Here is a 27704-nt window from a genome sequence, read left to right as displayed (position 1 = left end):
TGACTTGCCACAACTTTGTAAGATGCTGGGAGACAATCAAATGAAAAATAATACGTTGGTTGAACAGTGTTAAAGAAAAAATCTGAGAGCTGGCCCTGTGGCCCAGTGGTTAAGTTCGCACACTCCGCTTCTGTGGTTTTGCCCGTTCGGATCCTGGGCATGGATGTGGCACCGCTCATTAGGCCATGCTGAGGCAGCGTCCCACATGCCACAACTTAAAGGAGCCACAACTGAAAAATGTACATCTACGTACTGGGGGAATTCAGGGAAAAAAAAAAGATTGGCAACAATTCTTAGCTCAGGTGCCAATCTTTAAAAAAAAAAAAAAGTCCATAAGAGTAAGTGGGCAAGTTTGTTGTAAAAGTAAATAAGGACAAATCTTGATGCCAGAGTGGCTGGAATCCTTAGAATAAACTGAGAATCTTGAGGCAGTAAATAAGGAAGAGGTAACTACAAACGTAAGAAAAGCTTCAAAAGTAACTCAGCAGCTTTTAAGAAAGTAAGGTTATACAGCAGGGGCAATACTATGTTTTTCCCATCCTTTTTGAGGCAGGAGAGACAGTGTAAGTTATAGATAATAAAACTTTGTCCAGTGAACTTTTAAAATTAGTCTGTATTAAAGAAAAGGGATCTTGGGATCCCATAATAAGATTACATAATTATAGCTGGCTAAGAACATTTAGACAATTGGGTGAAGGGAAAGAATATGGATTGTATTTGAAAAGTGAAAACTTACTAATAAAGCTTGTTTTTGTATATACACTATGGAGTGTAAAACTAGATAAATTCTTGGATAAGAGTAGAGAGGTAAGATTCTCAGATTATATACTGATTTTTGGATGGGGGCATACTTTCACTGGGGATAAATCAGTATCTTGAGAAATCTGGGATTTTTTCCCCCAGCTTTGATGAAGTATAAATTGACAAGTTATATTGTAATATATTTAAAGTGTACAACATGATGATTTCATAAACATATACATGATTCCCACCATCCCATCATTAATTAACACATCCATCACCTCTCATATTTACCTTTTTTTTCTCATTTTTGGTGAGAACACTTAAGTTCTACTCTTTAAACAAATTTCAATTATACAGTACAGTATTATTAAATATAGTCACCGCGTTATACATTAGATCCTCAGACCATATTCTCTTATAACTGAAAGTTTGTGCGCTTGTATCAGCCTCTCCCTATTTCCTCAACCCCTGTCCCCTGGCAACCACCATTCTAGTCTGTGTTTCTATGAATGATCCTTTTTTCCCACACGTATAACTGATACCATGCAGTATTTGTCTTTCTCTGTCTGGCTTATATCACTTAGCATAACATCCTCCAGGTTCATCTATGTTGTTGCAAATGGCAGGATTTCCATCTTTTTTTAAGGCTGAATAATATGCCGTTGTATATATACAGCACATTTTTTTATCCATTCATTTGTTGATGAACACTTAGGTTGTTTCCATGTCTTGGCTGTTGTAAATAATGCTGCAATGAACACGGTGGTGCAGATACTTCTTTGAGATAGAGATTTTGTTTCCTTTGGATATTTACCCAGAAGTGGGATTGTTGGACCATATGGTAGTTCTGCTTTTAATTTTCTGAGGAACCTCCATACTGTTTTCCATAGTGGCTGCACCAGTTTACATTCCCAAGAACAGTATAGAAAGATTCCCTTTTCTTCACAGCCTCACTAGCCTTCTTTATCTTGTCTTTTTGATAATAGACATCTGAACGGGTGTGAGGTGATATCTCATTGTGGTTTTGATTTGCATTTCCCTGATGATTAGTGATGTTGAGCACTTTTTCATGTATCTATTGGCCATTCATTATATGTTCTTTGGAAAAGTGTCTGTTCAGGTCCTTTGCCCATTTTTTAATTGCGTTGTTTTTTTTGCTATTGAGTTATATGAGATCTTTGTATATTTTGGATATTAATCCCTTATTGGATATATTGTTTGGAAATATTTTCTCCCATTCTGTAGGTTCCTTTTTTGTTTGGTTGATTTCTTTTGCTTTGCCGAAGCTTTTTAGTTTTATGTAGTACCACTTGTTTATTTTTGCTTTTATTGCTTTTGCTTTTGGTGTCAAATCTAAAAAGTCATCTTCAAGACCAATGTTGAGGAGCTTACCCTCTATGTTTTCTTCTAGGAATTTCAGGATTTTTTTTTTTGTATTTCTGTGAAAAATGCCATTGGAATTTTGATAGGGATTGCTTTGAATCTGTAGATTGCTTTGGGTAGTATGGATATTTGACAATATTAATTCTTATAATCCATGTTCATGGATTATTTTTATGTTTATTTGTGTCTTTTTCAGTTTCTTTCACCAGTGTTTTATAGTTTTCACTGTACAGATCCTTCACCTCCTTGGTTAAATTTATTTGTATTTTATTCTTTTTGGTGCTGTTTTAAATGGTATTATTTTCTTTTTTTTTTTGCTGAGGAAGATTAGCCCTGAGCTAACGTCTGTGAAATCTTCCTCCACTTTATATGTGGGTTGCCGCCACAGCATGGCTGATGAGTGGTTTAAGTCCGTGTGTGGGATCTGAACCCGTGAACCCAGGGCATTGAAGGAGAGTGTACTGAACTTAACCACTATGCCATGGGGCTAGCCCCAGTACTGTTTTCTTAATTTCTCTTTCTGATAGTTTGTTGTTAGTGTATAGAAATGCAACCGAGTTTTGTATATTGATTTTGTATCCTCCAACTTTACTGAATCCTTTAATTACTCCTAATAGTTTTTTGGTGGAGTTTTTAGGATTTTCTATATGTGACATCATATCATCAGCAGATGGACAGTTTTATTTCTTCCTTTCCAATTGGGATTCCTTTTATTTCTTTTTTGCCCAACTGCTCTGGCTAGGACTTTCAGTGCTATGTTGAATAGAAGTGGTGAGAGTGGATACCCTTTTCTTGTTCCTGATCTTAGAGGAAAAGCTTTCAGCCTTTCTCTGAGTATGATGTTAGCTGTGAGCTTGTCATATATGTCCTTTATTCTGTTGAGATATATTACCTCTCTACCCAGTTTGTTGAGAGTTTTTATTATGAAAGGATATTGAATTTGTTAAATGCTTTTCTATCTCTATTGAGATGATCATATGATTTTTATCCTTCTTTTTGTTAATGTGGTGTATCATATTGATTTGCATATGTTGAATCATTTTTACATCCCTGGGATAAATCCCACTTTATCTTGGTGTATGATCCTTTTAATGTACTGTTGAATTTGATTTGCTGATATTTTGCTGAGGATTTTTGCATCTATGTTCATCAGGGATATTGTAATATTCTTTTCTTTAGTGCCTTTATCTGGCTTTGGTATCACAGTAATGCTGGAAGAGGGCTAGGATTTTAATTTATCTAAAGGGGTGATAGGATTAAAAATCTTAAGAACAATCACTTAAGTTTTTTCCCTCATATTGTATAATAGTATCTGAACAACCTTTTATAAATGCTTATGCTTTTCCTTTATTTTGCTTACAACTTCAATAGTGATTAGTATATAGGAAGATAGAAACTTAGTTGTATATAGGATGGTAGATTTCATCTCAAAGAGCTTTTTATGATCTCAAAAATGTTGCCTTCTTCATTGAACAGATTCATTATGTGTACATCCCATGGGCTATTATCATCTCTCATCCTGGAAACACAAGAGCCTGCCAGAGGCAGGGAAAAAATTTGTGGGCTTGAATCTCATAACTACATGAGATTTGACATTTATCTCTTATGGAACAATTACATGGAGCAGGAGTGCCAGATAGGGGCTTCAATGTGAAGCAGACTGATAAGTTTAGATTCCAAATATGTTGCAGAGGTGACTGTCAACTTCTTCCAGAAATTTTTAAAAATAAATGCGTAGGGCGGTAATTCTCAAAGTGTTACATGTATAGTATACTCCAGATTTACCAAATCAGTATCTTTGGTATTTGTTCCTAGGAATCTGCACTTTAATAAGCTCCCTTGGTAATTCTGGCCAATAAAGCTAGAGAATCCCTTTTATAAAAAGATGTAAGGAGAGGACCTTAAAATTTTAAACAAAATTACACTAAAGTAACCAAGTTAATGTAACTGAGGCATGTCAGATTGTGAATTTGCATATATCTAGAACCAGAATAGGTTACTGATTGAAAAAATTATATTTTTCTGGTACAATGATATTCTTAGAAAAGAAGAACATATGTGATGCAGCTAAATTTCAAAAATATTTCATTTAGGATTATTGTTCAGGTTTGTAAAGATGAATAAGACACAGTCTGCTATCAGGGAGTTTAGAATCTAGTAGATGAGAGCAACAAACATTATTTCAATATAATATAATGTGCTAATATGCATAGGATAATATGAGGGGCTCACTAAAAAGAAAAGATACACTTCTTATATTCATTGGGCAGATACCAACCGTAAGTAACAGGTTTCTTAACAAGGAGGATTTGAAGCCAACTCTTCCTTATAACCGTCTTCTGCTTTTATGGATTAATACTGCTTGTACTTCATAGGATATCTCAGACCTTTAAGCATGACGAATTTAATTTTTAAGTGCTTAGTGAGGATATCAAATAAAAATATAGGATATCGACTAAAAATATTGACAGATAAATGATCAGTAAGGGAGTGAATGAAGCTCAAAAGGACATATGCAGTTGATTATATCAGAGCAATGACTTTGGAAAGTTCAAGTATAAACATCAAACCATGGAGTGAAATAAAACAGGAAAAAATTTGAAAACTTGGAGAGTCAGATTCTTAAATATTTTGAAGTAATTTTCCTACCGTGAGACACTCATCAGACCTCACTATAATAATGGAAATTGTATGGAAACATAAAAAGATAAATTTGTGTATCTAGAGAATTGAGGATTGTTGCAAGATTTAGTCATAAAATCTACGAGAAAATCTTGAACATGCAGTCATGTGCCATATAATGATGTTTCGGTCAGCAGTGGACTGCGTATCCGACAGTGGTCCCATAAGATTCATACCATATAGTTTAGCTGTGTAGTAAGCTATATTATCTAGATTTGTGTAAGTACACTCTGTGAAGTTCGCACAATGACGAAATTCCCTAACAACCCAGTTCTCAGAACATATCCCCATCATTAAGCGATGCATGAGTGTAATTTATATTAGATAGTTGTGGAGGTGAGTTAATTTGTCTAAATGAATGTTAAGAGTTAAGTTTTAGCTAATAGTGCATCTACTCTGGGTATGGTATATTCTATTAACTATAATTGTTCAAGTTTTTGTATTTATAACATTTACAAAATGCTTTAACATACATTATATGTTAACACATTTTAGCCTCTTAACACTTGCCTGCAGAGTAGGTAGGGCAGGTAGAAATATCCTTATTCTAGAAATGTAGATATTGAGCCTGAAAAAGGGTAACTTTTATTCAGTTTTAATTAGCTGAACACTTCTGTACAGATTTTCAGTTTCTAATAATAGCTAATAATATCCCAAGCACGGTGTTCTAAGCTCCTTTCTTATCTTGACCTTCACAATAACTCTGAGATAGGTGGCAGTATTATTATTTCCGTTTTACATTTGAAGAAGGAGTCGTAGGGTTAAGCAGTTTATTGACAGTTAAACAGCTTGTGAAGGGTAAGGCTACACTAGACTTCCCAGAATTTCAACCATTTATTCCCTAATTTTAGCTATGAGAATTCAAGATACTCAGTTTTCAAATTACTAATTTAGTAGATCTGTAATATAATTGTACTTTAAAACTGTTCTTTAGGATGTGAGATGTCTGCCTTGGGCTGTCTCATGTGATCTCCCCTCTGTGCCATATTCTAATGATAATAAAGATTTGTGGCAGAACATTTGAATAATATTGAAAGTTATAAAAGAAAATAGAAATAACTGGTAATCCTACTCAGAGGCAGCTATCATCGTTTTGGTATCTCTCTCTCTGCATTAACTTAGAAACTATAATTTTTACATAAATGGGCTTATACCATGTATGTTTTGCAACGTGCTTTTTCTTTTTCACTCAGTAGCTTATTTCTGTTTTTCATTAAGAGTTTGCTTTCTTATGTTTCATATGTTTGAATATTGGCTTATATGGTAACTTTTTGGTTTTATTGAGGTTTGCCAGACTACTAACAATTTTCTTATTTTTGCAGGACCTATACATGTTAGTCCAACTATTACTGAAGACCAAAAGAAAGCTGAAGAAATGCAACAGAGCATTTCAGAAGATGAGGAAGACGTTAGAGTTTTACAAGAAAATAGTGAGCTGAAAACACGTTTACTCGTTGTTGAGAATGAACTTAAAAATGAAATGGAAGAAAAAGCAGAATTAAATAAACAGATTGTTAGTTTTCAGCAGGAACTTTCTTTTTCTGAGAAAAAGAGTTTTACTTTAAGTCTAGAAATCCAACAAATTCAGTCCAATTATGACAGTGCAATTTCTGAATTACATGTGCTGAGAGGTATAAATCGAGAACAGGAGGAAAAGATCATGAATTTGTCAAAGGAGTTAGAAACCGCTAAAAGAAACACCACAAATAATGTTTCACAAATAAAATTAATGCAAGCAAAAATAGATGAACTACGTACGCTTGATTCAGTGTCTCAGATCTCAAACATAGACTTACTCAATCTCAGGGATCTGTCAAGTGGTTCTCAAGAGAATAATTTGCCAAATACACAGCTACACTTTTTGGATAATAATGATTTGGTAAACAAGCAGCTTAAAGAATATCGTATTCAAGAACTCAGTAGGGAAAGTTCTTTCCACTCTAGTATTGAAGCCATTTGGGAAGAATGTAAGGAGATTGTAAAGGCTTCTTCCAAAAAAAGTCATCAGATCCAGGAACTGGAACAACACATTGAAAAATTAGAGGCAGAAATAAAAGGCTACAAGGATGAAAACAATAGACTAAAAACAGAGGAGAGGGAGAATAAAAATCAGGATGACCTTCTAAAAGAGAAAGAAAGTCTCATACAGCAGCTCAAAGAAGAATTGCAAGAAAAAAACATTAATCTTGATGTGCAAGTACAGCATGTAGTTGAAGGAAAGAAAGCACTTTCAGAACTTACAGAAGTTGTTACTTGCTATAAAGTGAAAGTAAAGGAACTGGAAGCAATCTTAGAAACTCAGAAAGATGAATGTAGTCGTTCAGCCAAGTTAGAACAAGAAGTTTTGGAAAAGGAAACTATCATCTTAAAACTAGAAAAAAATCTGAAGGAATTTCAAGCAAATCTTCAGGATTCTATCAAAAACACCAAAGATTTAAGTGAAAGGGAAGTCAAGTTAAAAGAAGAAATCACACATTTGACAAATAACTTGCAAGATGCAAAGCATTCACTTCAATTAAAGGAAGAAGAAAAAGAAACCAACTGGCAAGAAACAGAAAAGTAAGCTAAATGTTATTAAAATATGCAAAGCATTCATTTTACTGATTTTCTTATGTAGCTTTTAAATAATTTAGGTGGGCATAACTTAATCTGGTAAAGTATAGCATGTACGATGAGTGAAGAACTTGAACTTTTGTTTCTATAAACCTTTGAAACCTTTGAATAAAACTATATTCAAAGATCTGTTTATAAAATCTCCTGAAATCCTCTCTGAAGGACTCCTTCATGGTTTGGACATTCTGAATTCGTGAAAAGATGTAATTTTGTAGATTGTTAACAGGGGTCACATGGATGATCCTAAGTGGTTAGTGGTGTGTCACTATAGAAAAGTGATCTGTGTTTTTCAGGTTGAAAGAGGAGCTCTCTGCAAGCTCTGCTCTTACCCAGAATCTGAAAGCAGATCTTCAGAGGAAGGAAGAAGATTATGCTGAGCTGAAAGAGAAACTGGCTGATGCCAAAAAGCAGATTGAGCAAGTCCAGAAAGAGGTAGATTATTTGAAAAGTTGTATGGCCAATTTAAATGATAAAGATTGTTTTCCTTATATAGCAAGCTGAGACACTAATTTTAGGATTGAACCTTCAGAACATTTGACAACTCTGTAATTTTTCTTAAAAAGATGAGAATAATTCACAAAAGAAAACTTAGTCAGGTTAAGTAACCTGAAGAATGACCAACATTAAGAAAAATATGTGCCTAGTGTAGGATTAGTTGCCCCTAAAAAGTGAAAAGCAAACTTTTGTTTACAGATGGTATTTAGGAGAGTATGCAGTGCAACTGTAACCAGTTTTTATTATTTATTAAAACAGGAAATGCAATCATATGATTCCTGGTTCACAATACACAAAACTAATGTATAGTGAGGGAAAAAACTCCCTCCGACCCATCTTCCAGCCGTTAGGTTTCTCTCCAAATGTTACCAACTACTTTCTTTCTCTTTACTTCTCCTGCCTTCTCTATCTTTTCTTTCTCTTCCTATAAAACATGAAAATATCCTATAAACATTGTTGTGAACCTTGGTTTTTTCACTTAATAATTACCTTGGCTGTCATTTCGTATCAGGAAATAAAGAGTCTCCAAATACGCATTTTTATGACTACAAAATGTATTTACCTTTAGTAAATTGGTCCCCCATTGTTGGACAATTCAGGTAGTTTCCTGTCTTCTCCTGATTCAAATTATGCAGCAATGTCATTTTGAACATTTGCAAGTCTTTCTGTAGTACAATTCCTAAAAGTGGAATTTATGGGTCACTGTTTTGTACATTTGTAATTTCGATATTTATTATGCTTTTTAGAGATTATGCCAATTTACATGCCATGTGTAATGTATGAAAATAAGACAATATCTTTTTCTCTACACCCTGGTATAAAGTAGTATTTTATCATATTTTTTTGATATTTGCTAATTTGACAGGTGACTAGTGTATCTCTCTGTAATTCTAATTTGCATTTCTCTAATTATGAGTGAGTATCTTTTTGTTTAAAAGCCATTTGTATTTTTTTTCTGTGAACTGTGTGTTCATATCCATTGCCTTTTTAGTTTGGGTTATTTTTTTTTTTTATTACTGCCGCTTTATAGGAGCTTATTACATATTCAGGAAATTAGCCTTTTAAGGATATGAATTGCGGATTCCATTCCTTTGCCATTTTTCTTGATTTTGATTATGGTTCTTTTTTGCCTTGGAGTAAATTTTGATTTTCATAAAGTTAAATTTACTAATTTTTCTTTTATGACTGCTTGATTTTTTATGATACTTAGACCTTTTCTAGAAGCTGAAACAGTTTTAAAGAATTATCTTTCATTACTTTAAGTTAGTTACAAAAGAAAACTTAAATGTATAAGGTCAAAAATTGATAGAACAAATGCTTATGAGTCTCATCTCTAGTCCATATTTCCTACACCCACAGAAGTTACTATACTGAATGTTTTGTGTTTATCTTCTCTTAACTTTTAAAAATATAATTTAACACATACTTGCTTTTTATTCTAAACAGTATATTATAATCCTCAGAGACTTAGTTTTCACGTCGTATTCCTGAAATTCACTTATGTATGGTTGTAATTAATCACTTTCGCTGCTGTATAATACTCCATTGTGTGATATACTGCAATTTATTTATCCATTCTTTTGTTGACCATTTAGATTGTTTCCTTTTTTCTCTTAGAAACAGTTTTCTTATCTTATACATACCCATGGCACAACTGTGCAAGAGTTTATATTCCAAGGGGCAGACTTGCTGGATCAGAGGATATGAAGAGGTGTCTCTCTGTGGTTTGAAATTGCCTTCATCTGATTACTAATGAAGTGCAGTATCTATTCATGTTTTTATTGGCTATTTGTCTATTCCATTTTCCACTCTGAAATCTGTTGTTGATATTTTCTTTTAATTGTGCTTTTTTATTATTTTTACTATTTTGCAGGATTTCTTTATTCTTGATTCTAACTCTTTGTCAGTTAAATATGTTGCAAATATCTTCTAGTTTACCTGTTGTGTTTAATGATTGAATTTCTTTATTTTAATAGCGTTTTTACCATTTCTTTTGAAAATCAGACCACCTCATTCTGTGAGTGTCCTCAAAACAAAAGCCAGCATCAGTTCGTCCTCCACTTATTTCTGATTCTTTTCTCGTTTAGTTTTTTAATCTCAATATTTCTTACTTTTTTTTGCTAGTTCCTCAGTGCATTTAAGAGTATTGCAGTTTTTTTTTAATCTGGCATTTTTTTGTTTTCAGTAGTGGATTAGTTTCTTCTAAACTAATCGAAGTTCTGGGACAATTTTTCATTTAACATAAGAAAACTTCCACAATAATATAGTATTAATGTGAATTAAAAATGAATGAAAAAATAAGAAGGAGTATGAACTTTTTGACTAAATCATTGTCATGACTAATAGGCCTGTGGCAGTGAAGAAGAGGGAGGGGAGAGGAGCTCTTGCGTCTAGTACCCTCTGCATTTCTGTGAACAGAGGTTCCTTCTTTCCCCTGCCAGCTTCTTAAGCACTCTGATGCCTGGAAGCTTTCGCCTAAGTTCTGTTACTTCATTTATAGTGATTTGTAGAGATGTGTAAATTGTGTTTCCCATAGCTTTATCAGTGGTTAAGTTCCCATATTTATTGTCAGTATATTTAGCAGGATTCTGATTTAAGTACAGTGATAAGTTCTAAGTTTTTATGATATTATGGGAAAATGCTTATGTGATAATGTTAAGTAATAGAAGCTAGACCCAATTTTATATACATAGATTAAAACTATGTGGAAAATTTGCATAACAATATAGACTGCAAAGAAATATATCAAATATAATTATTATATATTTTGATTATCTTAGGTAATGGTATTATAGGTAATTTTTAAAAAATTTTACTTGTCACATTTCTTAATTTCTTATATTGAATATGTATTCATTCATAATAAGGGAAATGTAATAAAGTTTTTAATCAATGGAAGAAAAATACAAACAATACCACCATAGATAAAATGCAAAATATATGTTCTTTCTGATAATTACACACAGAAAGTTTCCAGGCCACGTGACAGATGTTTCGAAGGCAGATTAGTTTAGAAATCTAAGACAGTAGAGGTGACCTAGACTGTAATTAGGCAATAGAAAAGTTTTTAGTCAGATCAGCAAGTTAAAAGCAGTATAGCATAATTTGGAAAAGCCCTTGTTTGACACTCAGAAGACCTGGATTGTTTGCTTTCTAGGCAGGTAACTTCCTGATTTATTTAACATCGTGATTGTCAGTAAGCTTTAGCAAGCATGGCATAATTGACTTGTGTTCACATGGAACCAGTTACTCGGTTATTAAAAAATAGCTTCTTTTTCCAATTAAAAACTTACGGTAATACATTATTAGGAAATTTTTTTAAGAAATGAAGATAAAAGTGAAAGCCTTTCTAAGTCTCATTTCTCTCTCTTCTTAATTATGAACCACTCTTGACAGTCCATCTGTGTTCCTCTAGATCTTTTTATATACGTTTAACATGATATATGTATACAGATAGTTACTGCATGTACTTGTGTATTTTTATTTTTTATAGATGAACTTAACTATATATAAATATTGCTTTTAAATTTATTCTATTTTTAAGATTTTTTTCATACCACTATTTATAGAGTATCTCTTTAAAAAATGATTTATTATATAGATGACTATTTCACATTACTCTGATGATGGGTATTAATTCTGTTTCTCAAAATAAACAATGTGTAGTGTTAATGCTAATAATAATAATAATAGTAACAGCTTAGTCTAGGTCGGTTACTCTGAGTTTACGTATATCATCTCGTTTAATTCTCAGACTGATATTAGTGGTAGGCAGCATTTTTAACTTCCAGTTTATGGATAAGGAAATACACATTGAGAGAGATAACTTGTCCAAGTTCACTTAGCTAGTAAATGGTAGAGCGAAGATGGAAACTGAGACAGTCCTTATGTGCATCTCAGTGCAACACATAGTCTCCATTTATTCTTGGCTGACAGTTTATGTCTGTAAAATCAATGAGGATGGTATTTATTACTGGAAGTCCCATATTTTTAAAAAGATAAGCAGGTGAAAATAAATATTATATATGTATTTATTGTAGTAAATTTGAAACATACAGAAAGCCTAACAAACAATGTAAAATAATATCCTGAAACCAAACCATTTAGAGCTACTATTGTTATGGCATCTCCATACTTTTTATGAGAGGGGACTTTTTTCAATGAATTTCCTTCAGTTTTTGAGATCTCTAGGATTGTTATGATGGAAATTGGCTTAAAGATATACATAGATTACCTTTCTTTCTTTTTTTTTTTTTTGGTGAAGATTTGCGTAGTAGTTCATAGTGCTTTTGATTTCTTTTTAACAAGTTCATAGAATTAGGTTACCAGTAACACCAAAAATCAATTGACCTTCACTTGTATGGGTACCTTTTGATCTTACAGTTGTTCCATTTTCATCTTCTATATGCCATTATTAGCTTTTAAAATATTTCTTGTATTCCTGGATCACATTACTCAATAAACCTTGGAAATGCGAGCCAGTATTTTCCCCCTAGAGTATCTCGATTGATTTTTCTGTGATAATGATTTTGCTGTTACACCCAAGGTGCTATGTTGATTTTTTTTTGAGAGCACTTACAGAGTTTGAGATTCTTAAAATACTGTAAGAACAAAATAATCTCATCATGTGCATTCTCCTTTAGAGTATTAAGAGATTTTCTAATAATTTGAAGCCATATCATGTAGTCTGTTAGAACTTGTAATTTTTCTAATGGGTTTTAAAGAGTGTGAATCTTTGAACCAATGACCATGAATTTTAAACAACAAAAAGCAACTGATATTTTTAAAAATGTTTAATTTGTTTTATAAACATTACTTTGTAGGTGTCTGTAATGCGTGATGAGGAGAAATTACTGAGGATTAAAATTAATGAACTGGAGAAAAAGAAAAACCAGTGCTCTCAGGAAATAGAAATGAAACAGAGAACCATTCAGCAACTAAAGGTAATAGTTTTGTTTGTAAAGATGGTTTACATAGAGTCTGTTGCTATATTTTAATGTTTAACTAAATGTATCAGCTTTTTATAACAAATTCTCTTTTGACCTTTTTTGGAATATAAAAATAAATTGCTTAAAATTAAATAAGGCCATAGTGATTTGCTTCTAGAAAGGAAAAAATGGTAACTTTATAGTAGAGAAACCTGGCAGACATCACCTTAACTGAGTGTTCAAGAATAGCATCACTGGTAGCAAGTCATGTTGATACCATGTACTTCCTGATTTGATGTGATGAGAGGGGCACATCTCTTCTGTGATATTCTCCCCCCAAATCTGTTACTTCAGTCTAATTGTGAGAAACATCAGACCACTCAAACTGAGGATGTTCTACGAAGTACCTGACCAATAAAAAGTGTCAAGGTCCTTAAAGAAAAGGATTACCAAGGAACTCTGTCACAGATTGGAGGAGACTAAGGACCATGATGACTAAATGCAGGGTTGTGTCCTGTATGGGATCCTAGAACAGAAAAAGGACATTGGTGGAGAAACTGATGAAATCCAAGTAAATATACCAGTGCTAATTTCTTTTTTCCATACAAAGATGATTGTTTCCATGTTCTAAATTATAGAGTTCTGAGACTCAGCTGCTCTTTTTTCTGTGTCCAATATTAGTTTCTTGATTTTTAAATAAATGTACCATAGTAATATTAGATGTTAACATTAGGGGAAGCTAAGAGGAGGTTACACAGGAAATCTCTGCTGGTATTTGCAACTCTTTTATAAATCTAAAATCATTTCGAAATAAAAAGTGAAAAGAAAATGAGCTCAGGTCTTGTAAAAAATTATTTTTTAAAGGGACACTTAGGGACTGGCCCCATGACCTAGTGTTTAAGTTTGGTGCACTCCACTTCCGTGGCTTGGGATTGGTTCCCAGTTGCAGACCTATACCACTCATCAGTGGCCATGCTGTGGCGGGGACCCACCTATAAAACAGAGGCAGATTGGCACAGATGTTAGCTCAAGGTGAATCTTCCTCAAGCAAAAAGAGGAAGATTGGCAACATATGTTAGCTCAGAGTGAATCTTCCTCAGCAAATAAAGAAATAAATAAAAGGACACTTAAAAAGCAAAATCCATTTATAAATGGTTATATTTTGCTTCACATCAGTTCAATGGATAAGGCAGCAATAAAAAATGGATTTGTTCTATCTTTTGCGTGTTTGCTTTTAAATGAAGCAAACTAGTGAATACTCAGATGTAAATATATGATTTTAATTTTTAACTGAATATAATCCTAATAAAGCAATCTGTACTTTCATAATAGGATTCAGAGATTTCCCAGTTCTGTAATGATTCATTCTGAGACTTACAAAGTGAGGAGATAGTGCTGAGGATAGACAAGACAAAGAGTGAGGTTGGGGGCTGGCATGGTGGCACAGGAGTTAAGTGCACATGTTCCGCTTCGGTGGCCCGGGGTTCGCCAGCTCGAGTCCCAGGTGTGGACATGGCACTGCTTGGCAAGCCATGCTGTGGTAGACGTCCCACATATAAAGGAGAGGAAGATGGGCACGGATGTTAGCTCAGGGCCAGTCTTCCTCAGCAAAAAGAGGAGGATTGGCAGCAGATGTTAGCTCAGGGCTAATCCTCCTCAAAAAAAAAAAAAAAAAAAGAGTGAGGTTGGAGTACCTGACAGGTTAAAACTAGACTTGGAGGATTTCCAGTGCTCATAATTTAGTTTTGCCTCTTAAGGCTCTGTTATTTTTTCTGAACCTCCTAGCTATTTTCTACATAGAGGGGAGGGAGGGCCCTTTTTTTTTCTGAGTTTACTGATAAGGGAACTTTTTTTATTTTTGTGGTTTTTCTTGTTCCTCCTTTGTTAAATAGTACATAGTAAATCTTCATTTTCCTGTTTCTGCTTTTTGTGGTGCGGGAACATGGTAAACTTAAAATGTTAAGTAAAATGACTGGGCACTAATTTTTACATAGATTAAAGGTATAACATTTTCTTTTCTTTTCTTTTTCTTTTAATTACCACTGTCAGCCTGCCCTTTTCCCCAAGGTGAAAGAAACTTGAAAGCTGAGACTAGTAGTCAGCCTTGTAGGCGAAAGATTTCAAACCTAATATTGTACCCTGTTTTCAAGTCCCACTATGAAGTATTGCTGTGTGTTTCAGTTACATTTGCATTTAATTCATATCCTTTCATTTTGCAGGAGCAGTTAAGTAATCAGGTGGAAGAAGCTATACAACAGTATGAGAGAGTGTGCAAAGGTCAGGAACAAACCTCTACTTCCAGTACTAAAATGGCTGCAGAGTAGGTTGTTGTGGTACTGGTTGGTTCAGCATTGTCCGTTGAAAATTCTAAAGTAAAATAAGGGCAACATAAGATGTAACTTTATCAAAAGAGAAAGGTGTTCATTCTAATGAGTAACTCATCAATGTAAAGTGTTTCTTCTTGGAAAAATAAAACATTAAGAAATATTCAGTCAAAGCAACCATTGATTTCTAGATAATGGCCAGTATATTGTGAAAAATAAAGTCAGTCAAAGTTACGTAGGTCACAAAGAATTGGAATAGATTTATAGACAAAATCACGTAAAGAATATACTTCAAGTAAAATGTCTTTAAAATTAATATATTTTACAAAGTTTTTTAAAACCATTTAATACTTCAGATTCAACGTATGTGCTGAATTATGCTGTTTTTACTCAAATTGTGTTGACTTTTTATTTGAAATATTATAAAATTACCTTTGTAGAAGATATACATATATATTTCTGTTCATAAAATTATGCAGATTCCTCTCCTCCTCCTCACTCACCACTTAATGTCTTAGTTATGTGAATAGTAGAGCTGGGATCGAGCAGAGGTCTGTTTTACTCTAAAGTTTCAGAGTCTCTTCAGTAATTCATGCTGTTTGTACTTGGCCACCTGAAGAGAAGGGGTAAGACAACTAGATTGTTACTTATTTAAATGACTTGGGCATTTGTGGAATTAACTTGTGTCACTAACTTGGGTGTGAAAATCTCTCTCTGCTTACAGTCCTTTTTTCTCTTGCCTTTCTTAGACCTTTGTCCCTGAACATCTCCTATTTCCATAACTTTTTTAGGAATTCTTTTTAATTTGGCTTCTTTGTCATTGTTGACACATGTGAACAGATCTTAGCTATTTTGAAAAAGCAGGTCGTTGGACTAGGATATAGTTTTCATCGTATTTTAATTTTTCCTTTCTTTTCCAAATATTGAGAAGTGTGGCATAGGCTCATTTTGACTACTTAATCTGACTTTGTCTTCTCCATGCTCTTGAAACTTCCCCGAAGATCACTTATAACCTACATATTTTTAAATCGATTGGCTTTTTGCAATCCCTACTTTCCTGTATTTTTTATATCATTTTGACATTATTGTCCACTATTCTTCTTTTCCTCATTTTCATCTTTTACATAGTATTTATTGTGTATGAGTGTATTTTTTCTAAATATAAAGGTAATATGTAGCTTCCCCCTGTTTGAAACTCTCTTGCCTCAGCTTTTGTGATCTATTCTTTACCAGTTACTGCCTTTCTCTGAGACTGAGCCTCAGCCACTTTGGCAACTTTCCTGATTAAGGTGTCATCTTTTTTCTCTTTGTTTTCTCCCCTGAGAGTTCATTCACTCCTGTGATTTCAGTTGTGCATGAGACATTCCCCAACAAACAAAAAAGTGTTTTTTCAATTCTTAAGGCTTTCCCTGATTTCTACAGTTCTATTTAAATACTGAATGCCATTCATTTAGTTATCGTAGTTCATTCTTTTTTTAAAGAATTTGAGGTATAATACATATATACCATAAAATTTACCTGTTCAAAGTGTACAATTTAGCGGGTTTTAGTATATTCACATGATTATATAATCACTACCACTATCTAATTCCAGAACTTTTTTAATCACCCCCAGAGGAAACCCTGTACCCATTAGTAATCACTCCCTAGTCCCTGTCAACCAGTAATCTACTTTCTTTCTCTATGGATTTGCCTGTTGTAGACATTTCATGTTACTGAATTCATATACAATATGTGGGCTTTTTGTCTAACTTCTTTCACTTAGCACGATGTTTTTAAGTTTCAGCTATATTGTAGCATGATCAGTACTTCATTCCTTTTTATGGCTGAATAATACTCCGTTGTATGACCATACCATATTTTATTTACGCATCAGTTGATGGACATTTGTATTGTTTCCACTTTTTTTGGCTTTTATGAATATTTATGCACAAGTTTTTGGGTGAACATATGTTTGCAGTTCTCTTGGGGATATATATATATATATATCTAGGAGTGGAATTTACTGGGTCATGTAATAACTCTATGTTTAACTTTTTGAGGAACTGTCAAATTTGTCCACGGTGGCTCTGCCATTTCACATTCTTACCAGCAGTGAATGAGGGCTCCAATTTCTCCACATCATTGCCAACACTTGTTATTTTTCATTTTAAAAATTAGAGCTGTCTATATTAGTTTCCTAGGGCTACTGTAGCAAAGCACCACAAACTGGGTGGCTTAAACAACAGGAATTTATTCTCTCACAGTCCTGAAAGCTAGAAATCTGAAATAAAGGTATTGATAGTGCTACACTCCTTCTGAAGGTTCTAGGGAAGACTCTTTCCTTGTTTCTTCTAGGTTCTGGTGTTGATGGCAACCTTTTGTATTCCTGGCCTTGTGGCAGCATATTTCCTGTCTGCCTCTGTTTTACCTGGCCATCTTCCCTCTGGGTGTGTCTGTATTGGTATCTTCTCCCTATGTGTCTGTCCGAATTTCCCTCTTCTTATAAGGACATGAGTCATATTGGATTTAGGGCTCACCCTAATTCAGTATGACCTCGTTGTTAACTTGATTACATCTGCAAAGACCCTATTTTCAAATAAGGTCATATTCATAGTGGGTGAACATGAATTTTGGGGGAACACTGTTTAACCTAACATCCTGGTGGGTATAAAGTAGTATGTCATTGTGGTTTTGATTTGCATTTCCCTATTGACTAATAGTAATGAGCATCTTGTCTTGTACTATTGGCCACTTGTATATTTTCTTTGGAGAAATATCTGTTCACCCCTTTGTCCATTTTTCAATTGGGTTATTTGTCTTTTTCTTATGGAGTCGTTAGAGTTTCTTACATATTCTGGATACTAGACCCTTATCAGATAAATAATTTGCAAATATTTCTCCCATTTTGTGGGTTGTTTTTCACTTCTTCGATAGTGTCCTTTGATGCATAAAAGTTTTTAATTTTGATTCAGTCTAGTTTACCTATTTTGTTTTAATTGCTTGTGCTTTAGGTGTCATTTCTAAGAACCTGCTATCTAGTCTAAAGTCATCTAAGTTTTCTTCTAAGAGTTTTATAGTTTTAGCTCTTACATTTAGGTCTTTGATCCATTTTGAGTTAATCCATTTGAGAATAATTTTGTATATTGTGTGAGGTAAGTGTCTAAATTTTTTGCGTATGGAGATCCAGTTGTCCCAGCACCATTTGTTGAAAAGGCTATTCTTTCCCCATTGCGTTGTCTTTGCACCTTTGTTGAAAATCAGTTGACCATAAATGTAAGGGTTTATTTCTGGACCCTCAATTCTGTTTCATTGAGCTATTTGTCTATCCTTATGCCGGTACCACACTGTATTGTTACTGTATCTTTCTAGTAAATTTTGAAATTGGAAAATGTTAATTGTTTCACTTTTAGTCTTCTTTTGCAAGATTGTTTTGGCTATTTTGGTTCCTTTCATTTCTACATGAGTTTTAGGATCAGCTTGTCAATTTCTTCAGAAAAGCAGCTGGAGTTTTAATGGGGTTTAAATTTGAGGATCTACTTGGGAAAATTGCCAGACTAACAGTATTAATCATGAGCTCACGATATCTTTTTATTTAGTTAGGCCTTCTATAATTCTTTTCAGTGATGTTTTTAGTGCATAAGTTTTGCACATCTTTTGTTAATTTATTTCTAAGCATTCTTTGTAATGCTATTGAAAATGTAGTTATTTCCTTAATACCATTTTTGGATTGTTTATTGCTAGTATAGAAATACAATTGATTTAATTATATTGATCGTGTAACCTTGCTGAACCTGTTTATGAACTCTAATAAGGCTTTCTTCCTCCCTCCTTCCCTCCCTTCCTTCCTCCGTCTCTCCCCCCGCCCTTCCTACTTTCCTGCCTTAGGATTTTGTGTATACAAGATCATGCCATCTGCAGACAGAGATAGTTTCACTTCTTTCCAATCTGTTTGTCTTTTATTTCTTATTTTTGCCTAATTGTGCTGGCTAAAACTTCCTGAACAATGTTGACTAGAAGTAGTGAGAGTGGACATCCTTGTCTTGTTCCTCATCTATCACAATTTATTTAATATGGCCTCTTTTTGTTATTATTGGAGAAAAGAATTTTATTCTCTTGAAGGAAAACCTTAAGTAATGTGGCAGAATTAATTAGGATAGAGGAGATAAAACTGACTCTAATATGCCCAGAAGAGAATGCTATTGCAAGGAACAGAGTTCTTCATTTGACCAAACATGTGGCTTGATGGTAAAGGAAACAATTTCAAAGTCCAGTAGAGGGAATATTATATACTAATTTAAGGTACAATTTCAGTTCATATTTTTCCAAAATTCAAATTAAAAAATAAACATTTGCAACGGAGTCAGAAAGGCAATATAAAGAACACCTGAAATACCCCTTAATAGATTCACTGTTTTTTATTTTGCCATATTTGCGTCTCTCTCTCTCTTTCTCTGTCTCTTTCTTTAATAAATATTTATACATTAAACTGAGCAACTTGAAAGATATTTGCAGGCATTAATGATAGTTTGCACTTAAATAGTTTATCATGAAATTTCTAAGGAAAAGACATCTCACATAAGCACAATATCATCTTATCTAAGAAAGTTAACAACACATTCTATAATCTACTCTCTGGTAATATGACCTCTTTTAATGAAAAAAAGTATTTTTGGTTGTTTCAGATATAATTTTTTGTTACTATAGACATTACCATGAATATTTTTGTACAAAAGTCTTTGTGCACACATGTAAATATATTTGTAGGGTAAGTTCCTAGTAATGTAATTGTTGGCCCAAATGATGTGTATTTAAAATTTTGATAAATATTGCTAAATTGCTCCCTAAAGTGGTTATACTAGTTTATATTCACAGTAATAGCGTATAGAGTGCCTATTTCCCCACAATTTGCTAACTAAGTATTAACAAACTTTAAACTTACTGCCCGTGTGATGAGTAAAACATGGTATCACATGGTTTCAAGCTTTTGTACTTGTTTTATATATGTCTGATATACTGATATTCTGAAATAAATTTAAACAGTCACTAAGTGAATATTTCTAATCCAGGGTTTTTACATGACATTTATATGTCATTTCTGCCCCTAGCTTGTGTGATGTCCCTTCTTTCTACTTCCTGCCTGTTCTAGAATGGTATGCTTAAGCCTTTCCTCCTTGAAGCCTTCCTAGGACACTATGGCTCTCAGTGATCCTCTCCCCTGAATATTAAGCACTTGATTGCTGCGTCATTTGACAGTCACTTAATTTAGCTATGATAACTCATAGCTATCTTTAGATAGCCATAATGAGATACCTATCTTATAGCTGTCTTTATGTTGCTTTTTTTCTGTTTTATTTGTTGCATATTTCTGGATTCTTTTATTTGTTGCATATTCTGCATTCTTTAAAATGCAAATTATTTGAGGCAGTGACTGATAAAATAATTCTCTTTTTTCATTTACTGGTCCTGCCTTTCAAATAATAGATGCATAGCCATTAGTGAAAGTATCATCAGTGTCTTGGGACTTTTCTAATTGATAAGTATATATTTAAACTCTTTATTTCTAGTCCTCTAGAAATAGAGCAAAATAGAGTGTAAGAGGAAGGAGATTCTTTGAAAAAAATTATGATTAAATTAATTGTATAATCTGAATATGTTTGCAAATCATGCGTTTTGAAAGAAAGAGTTTAGATGATAATACTAAGACTCCTTTAATCCTAGTTGGAATTCTGTTTTGTTAGCACTCCTGGAAGCTTACATCAGTGGACAGAAATACTGAAAATTACTCATGTAATTTTTTCTTATTGTTTTGTTTTTTTAAAGCTTGCTTTATGTGCTCTTTGAGGAAGCCTTTTTTGAGATTTGTGTTATTTTTAATGTCATTTTTAGTGACCTGGGGTTGAGCTGTGCATTTGTAAGTTTACCACCTTTGACATCAGTAATAGTTTTGGTAAGAGGTGTCTGAAATGAGCCTTGCTACTATATGGCCCTCACCAGAGGCAACAAAGTAATCTTTCCTCTTTATCTTTGAAAGCAGACAGGATTTAAGTAGAATTGTTTATAAGTCATTATTATAGTAATTTTTCAAAGACCAGAAACAATTCTGGTAAGGCTAGTAGCAGTCATTCCTGAAGAACTGGTTTTAAAAACACCAGAAGTAAATATTTGGCTTTGAAAATTTTTCTCGAAAAAATAATTACTCGAGATTTAAAAAAAATAAGTCAGATTGGGATTGAGCCTTTCTTTGTTTTCAGGAGGTAAAAGTTTTAGTTTTGGTTTGAGAATATTAACACTAAAAATAAATGTTTTGCCAAATAACTTTTTTAATAAATCCTAAGATTTGTGTTTATTAGTATTAATAGTTTCTTTATGTGAAAAATTATTGATTTTATCTGAAAAGATTCCTTTTCCTTGTATTTATCCATCTATCCATTCTTAAAGTCATCCCTCTGTTCATCAGATATTTGATACTTCAAATGTGCCAGTACTGTTCTAGGCATTGAGGATACAGTAGTGAACAGGACAAAGTTTCGGTCTATATGGAACTCTTATTCTATTACAGTTAATAAAAGTATTTTAATTTTAGAAGAACTCAAGAAAAACTGGATATCTGGTTGTAGATATTACTAACTTCTAAAATGTTCTCCCCAAATTTTTAGATCTAAATGTTAAAGAGAAAATAATTGAAGACATGAGAATGACACTGGAAGAACAAGAACAAACTCAGGTAGAACAAGATCAAGTGCTCGAGGCTAAATTAGAGGAAGCTGAAAGACTAGCCACAGGTGAAATAAGATTGCATAAATATCTCAAGACATAGTGTTCAATTTTCTTTATTTTTCTAGATATCTTTCCTTTTGAAAGTAGTTTAGTATTTGTAATAATTCATAATGAAAAAGTATTTGGTGTGTTTTTGGAATGTCCTGTCACTTGCCATTTTCCAATGTGATGAAAATTGTTTTATCTAAGTAAAATGCTATGTAGTAAAGAAGGAATACAGTTCCTAATATCTGTATGATAATTTGCAGTGTTCCCCAGATATTGAGTAAACTTTCAACTGAGTTTCACCTCTGTTCAGCTTAGTATCATCTTACATGTTTATCTCAATAAATACTCTGATTCCATCCTTCAGAATACCATCACAGGTTTGTTTTATTTTTTGAGGGGGGGAACTACTTGATGTTTCCTATATAATTAGATTGACATACATTTATACTGTATTCTCTGAACACTATTCAGTGGGTTCCTAGGAGGACCTTGTAGTTTCTTTTCTCTAAGAATTTGGTAACAACTCTCAAAATTGCAGCTCTTGGAATAGTCTCAGTTCTGTCTTGGTCAAGATTCTTTTTCTGGGCTCTGCTGATTCATGTCTGTATCCCATGCCATATATATCTCTAAATATACAGTATAACTTTTGCGTGCGCTTTAAAAAATAATTTTATGTTTTCAAATCAGAATTGGAAAAATGGAAGGAAAAATGCAAAGATCTGGAAACCAAAAGTAATCAAAGGTCAAGTAAAGAACTTGAGGATAACACAGATGTACTTAGTAAACAGCTCAGTAAGCTTCAAGATGAGTTTCAGGTATGATTTTATGTGTGTATATGCATGTATGTGTCTACTCTTTGTATTTATCATGAGAGGAGAATTCAGTAAATATTTTATAATTAATTTAGATGTGGGTGGAATAGTACCTGGGAAATGTTAATATGTTTATATGTATAATTTTTCAGTACATTGTATATTTCAGTATATTGTATATTGTACATTTCAATACATTCAGTACATTGTACATTTCAGTACAATCAACTGACATAGGGAGGAAATTCCCAAGATACAAAGTACTAAGTACCAATGAAAATATAGTGCTTGGGTCTTCAGTTTTATGTGTTATATATTAATTCTTAAATCACCACTTCTTACGTCTTTGTATGTATTTTTCTACTCCTTAAATTTCTTACATCAAATACTGCTGTCCAGAAGGTGACTATTAGAAAATTATTTTGATTATTGTAAATAATCTTTTCAATTTTTAGTAAGTTGGAAAAGAATAGAGTTGTATATCTGGATACTGGAATATTTTTGAAACCACCCTATATAGGAGATATTCTGTTTTGTGTTTATATTTTTCCATATTCAGCTGTAACATACTGTGTGTAGAATACAACATATGGGGGAAGTATTTTTTTAAGGTAATTTGCTAAATACCACTTAAAATTTTGTACGTTTTATTAAAAGTTGTATTTGTGACTGTAGTTTTTGATTGACGAAAACATAATGATTTTGAAAAGTTGGCTGCATCTAAATGTTTTTCTTAAATTCAGGCTGTATATAATCAGATACTGAAGAATACAAAAAAATTAGTTACTTTCTTTTGTAACTGTTAATTATACATTCTAGAATTTACCCTTTTCATTATGAAAACCCAGAAGCAGCTAGAACAAAGTACATACTCCGCTAATTAGGAATAAAATACATTAACTATATTGGGAATGTTCCTATGAAGGTATGAGTCAAGTTCGTACTGGTATGTTTTACTTTGTTCTAAAAGGATATAATCACATATTTTGGATTATAAACTTTGTGATCCCGGGATGAACTGTCATAGTTCATCCAGCACAGTGGTTTCACAGGTTTTGGGAACAGTGGGATATATATATATATATTTTAAGGTGGTGTTATTGTTTTTGTTTTAAATGAAGTTTTGCTTGGATTTTGAATGCATAAATTAGTTGCCTTTGAACCCAAAGTCTCTATGGAATCCACTTTGAAAATTACTATCAGCTATATTCTCTGTTCAGCTGTTCCCAATGTTCCTTAAACTAATAAATATTTGACCTGTTGCACAAGATATTCTTTATTTGGCATCCCGAATACCCAAGAATATTTTATTTTTGGAACCATACAATTAGAAATGACCACCACAAGCAAAGTCTTTTTTTTCTGGCTTTTAGGAAGACTTGGGTCTCTGTAACTCAGAAATTTAAATCGTTATTTCTTCTTGAGCTCACCGATGAAGGAATGTCCTTGAGTGGACCTCATAGCAAAACGGAGTTTATAAAGGAACTACTGTTTAGGAAAGCAAATCAACAATGTTCTTTTTATAATCTGAAGTAAACTCTGATCTTGTCATTATTTAAGGAAAACCACTTATTTTTAGGTTTTAAAAACGATGAAAAGTGATGGGTTGTATAAAAATGTTATAAAAACAGACTGACTACTTCTTAAGAATGTGGTAATTACTTGTACTATTTATATATATAGGAATCTGAACAGAAATATAAAGCTGATAGAAAGAAATGGTTAGAAGAAAAAATAATGCTTATTACTCAGGCAAAAGAAGCTGAGAATCTACGAAACAAAGAAATGAAAAAATATGCTGAAGACAGAGAGCGTTGTTTAAAGCAACAAAATGAAGTGGTTGGTAACAATTATACTTTATCTTCAATGTATTTCACCTGCTTTCTTTGGTTTGTTAGATTTATCCTTGGGGTCCTTATCAGTCTACATGGTTGCCTATTTTCCTTTTTTTTTAAAGGCAGTTTATTTGTAAGATGACTTTTCCGTCTCAACTTATCTTGAAGTTCACTTATGTTCTTATTTTAATTTTTTTCAGTCCGTTTAGCAAATTGGGAAAATACCTAATTACATCTCAATATCCAGATGCCAAACTTAAAAATGTCTTCCTTTTGACTGTCACAGGGTTATCTCGACATTGTAAAGCTTTTTGCATTTTAAACTGTAGATTGACATGGTGTGTGATTTTACCTCATAAACCAATTTTATCAGGACTGTTTTTTAAGTCCACTAAATAGTTTCTCGAAGACTACAGGTAGAAATAACTTTCAATTTTACATTGACTAGCTGTAGTTCTTACAATGATTCTATCTTAGCTTTTTTTCCTCCTGTTTTAAATGACAACTTAGTGTGTTTGACACCCAATGTTGCCAGTCAGAAAAAGGAAGTTAAAACACATCATGGATCCTAGGAAAACCATTGAACAACACATTAACATTGTCTTTAAATGAAAAACTGGTTCTCTATTTACGATAATAGTAACTTTGGAGTATTACATTGTTGTCTGTTGGCATTTCCTTCGTTTAAGACAGAATTTTACTGATAACAGCTAAACTTTCCTGTATTTTCAATAAGTTAAGGATGATTTTCCCACTGATACTTAAAAATATTTTTATCTTTTTATTTTGAAATCATTTTATTTATAAAAAAGTTGCAAAACTAGTACAGAGGCTTCCTATATACCTATCACTCAACTTTTCCTGATCTTAGCATCTTACATAACAGTACTACAATGATCAAAACCGAAAAATTAATATGATTCTAGTACCATTAGCTAGATTATGGACCTTAGTAGAATTTCACCAGTTTTCCCACTAATGTCTTTTTCTGGGTCCAGAATCAAATCTAGGATGCTACATTACATTTAGTTGTTTTGTTTCCTTAGACTCTTGACTCTTTGTCATATGCCAAATCTTGTGAGACTAATACTTATGATTGCTACAGCTCTGAGATGACAATATGTTTCATTTCATTTGCCAACTTCATGTGATTCGGGTACCTTCAGGAAGTGTTGAGTTGAGCAGGATTCTCGTGCTCCATCTGTCTTAACAGGAAAGGCTGCTGTTCTTTCTCTTTTCCTGTTCCACAGCCCATCAAACCTTCCTGTGCAATAGTAAGGGGCAAGAAGTGAAATCAAAGCTGTTGGCTTCACGGTCACTCCAATTCCAAACCAGAAATGGAGCTACTTTCTTTTCCTAGTCAGTGGTCTCTCTAGCAGCAATGCCACAAGTAAATCTACTTTGAGTTTTTAATCCTAGAGAAAGCTAGCTTCCTCCTTTCTCCCATATATTGTTTTACAGTCATATGTAATACGTAGGGTGTGTGTATCTGCTATATTTAAGAAATGAGTTGTTGATTTTTAAAATTCTAACATACAGCACAGTAAGTAAACAAAATAAACATATCATTCAGTGAATTATTGTAAAGCCAAGTTACTATTGTAAAGCCACTTAACTACCATCCAGTTCAAGAAATAGAATAGTACCAGCGCCCCAGAGGCCCTCTCTTCTGCTTCTTTCCCAAAGGTACTAACTATTCTGTCTTTTAATGTTAGACTTTAGTTTTGCCCATTTTTGAATTTTATATAAATGGAAGTATACTGAATGCATTTGTTTGTGCCTGGCTTCTTTCACTCAATATTATGTTTATGATAATTATCATGGCTGGAGTTAGTTCTTTCATTGCTGAATATTTCGGTGTATGAGTATACCACAGTCCATTCATTTTAATGTTGAAGATATGTGAATTGTTTCCTGTTTTTGAATGTTATGAGTAAATTCTCCTGTAAATATTTTTACACATTTCTCTTACTGCACATGTGCATGCATTTCTGTTGCATGTGTGGCCAAGAGTAAATTACTAGACGATAGGGTATATGTATGTGGAAATCTAGTAGAAGGCTAGACTGATTTTCAAAGTAGTTGTACTCATTTATACTCCAATTAGTATTGTAGTCGATGGTATTGTCAGTAATTTTTTATGGTTTTAATGTTCTTTTTCCTGATTACTAATGAGGTGAAGATGTTTCATTTATTTATTGGCTCTGCCTATACAAGTTCTTTGCCTATTTTCTCCAGGACTGTCTAGCTTTTTCTTGTTGATAAGTAGGCATTCCTCATGCTTTCTGGATAGGTGCCCTTTGTCTATAATGTGTTGCAAGTACCTTCTTTCAATCTCAAGTTTGCTTTTTTACTTTCTTATTTCCTCTTTATGAATAGAAGTTCTAACTTATTTTAGTTTATTTTCTCAGTGTTTTCCTTTATGAATGCCAAAGACATGAAGATGTTCTCTTACGTTATTTCCTGAAAGGTTTGGGGTTTTACCTGTCATATTTAGATGCTAGCATTGATTTTTCTGTTGGAGTGAGATAGGAATCAAGGCTCTTTTTTGTAAAATGTGGATTACCTGGTAATATTTATTGAGCCTGTGTTTGTCGTTGGAGCTGAGGTGTGTTTCCTGGAGGCAGCAGATTGTTGGATCTTGTTCTTTAATCCATCTTGCCACTCCGTGTCTTTTTATTTGGAGAGTTCAATCTGTTTACATTAAGGGTGATTATTGATGCATGAGACTTAATGCTGTCATTCTGTCACTTGTTTTACGGTTTTCCTGCATTACCTGTGTTTCTTGTCCTGTGTGTTTTGGCCTACCCATTGACATCTGCAGTTTCTTACTTCCTTACTTATTTTTTGTGTTTCTGTTCTGTTTTTAAGGTTAGTGGCTACCCTGAAGTTTGTATTCAGAATCTCGTGCATAACATAGTCCGTTTTCTGATGGCCTCTTATTTCCTTAGCCTAAACTGATTCAGTCCCTTTCCTCCTTCCCTCGTAAGTTATTCTTGTCATCTCTTATTCCAACTTGTGTTGTGAGTTTGTGGTTAAAGTGCTAAGATTGTCTTTGTTTTTGGTGTTTTCCTTCCCTTTCTCCTAATGCTATAGTTGTATATTTGCTATCCTATTCTGATTCTATTTGTCTCCTTACTC

At 33.2% G+C, this 27704-nt stretch overlaps 1 protein-coding gene across 16 annotated transcripts in view; it reads left to right on the top strand.

Annotated features, from left to right (window-relative positions):
• The window catches only part of KIF20B (kinesin family member 20B), a 76370-nt gene that overhangs the window by 33430 nt on the left and 15236 nt on the right, over window positions 1-27704 (top strand). For all 16 annotated transcript variants that reach the window (XM_070561581.1, XM_070561527.1, XM_070561533.1 and 13 more), the window contains 7 exons: window positions 6132-7368; window positions 7716-7854; window positions 12741-12860; window positions 15065-15122; window positions 21808-21933; window positions 22604-22731; window positions 24412-24567. In XM_070561581.1, the coding sequence (XP_070417682.1) occupies window positions 6132-7368; window positions 7716-7854; window positions 12741-12860; window positions 15065-15122; window positions 21808-21933; window positions 22604-22731; window positions 24412-24567 (1964 nt within the window). The remainder of the gene's footprint in view (window positions 1-6131; window positions 7369-7715; window positions 7855-12740; window positions 12861-15064; window positions 15123-21807; window positions 21934-22603; window positions 22732-24411; window positions 24568-27704) is intronic.

The sequence above is a fragment of the Equus przewalskii genome, chromosome 1 (assembly GCF_037783145.1).
Source record: "Equus przewalskii isolate Varuska chromosome 1, EquPr2, whole genome shotgun sequence".
Classification (NCBI taxonomy): domain Eukaryota; kingdom Metazoa; phylum Chordata; class Mammalia; order Perissodactyla; family Equidae; genus Equus; species Equus przewalskii.
The sequence above is the reverse complement of the archived record's forward strand: the minus strand, read 5'-3'. Positions and strand labels throughout refer to the sequence as shown.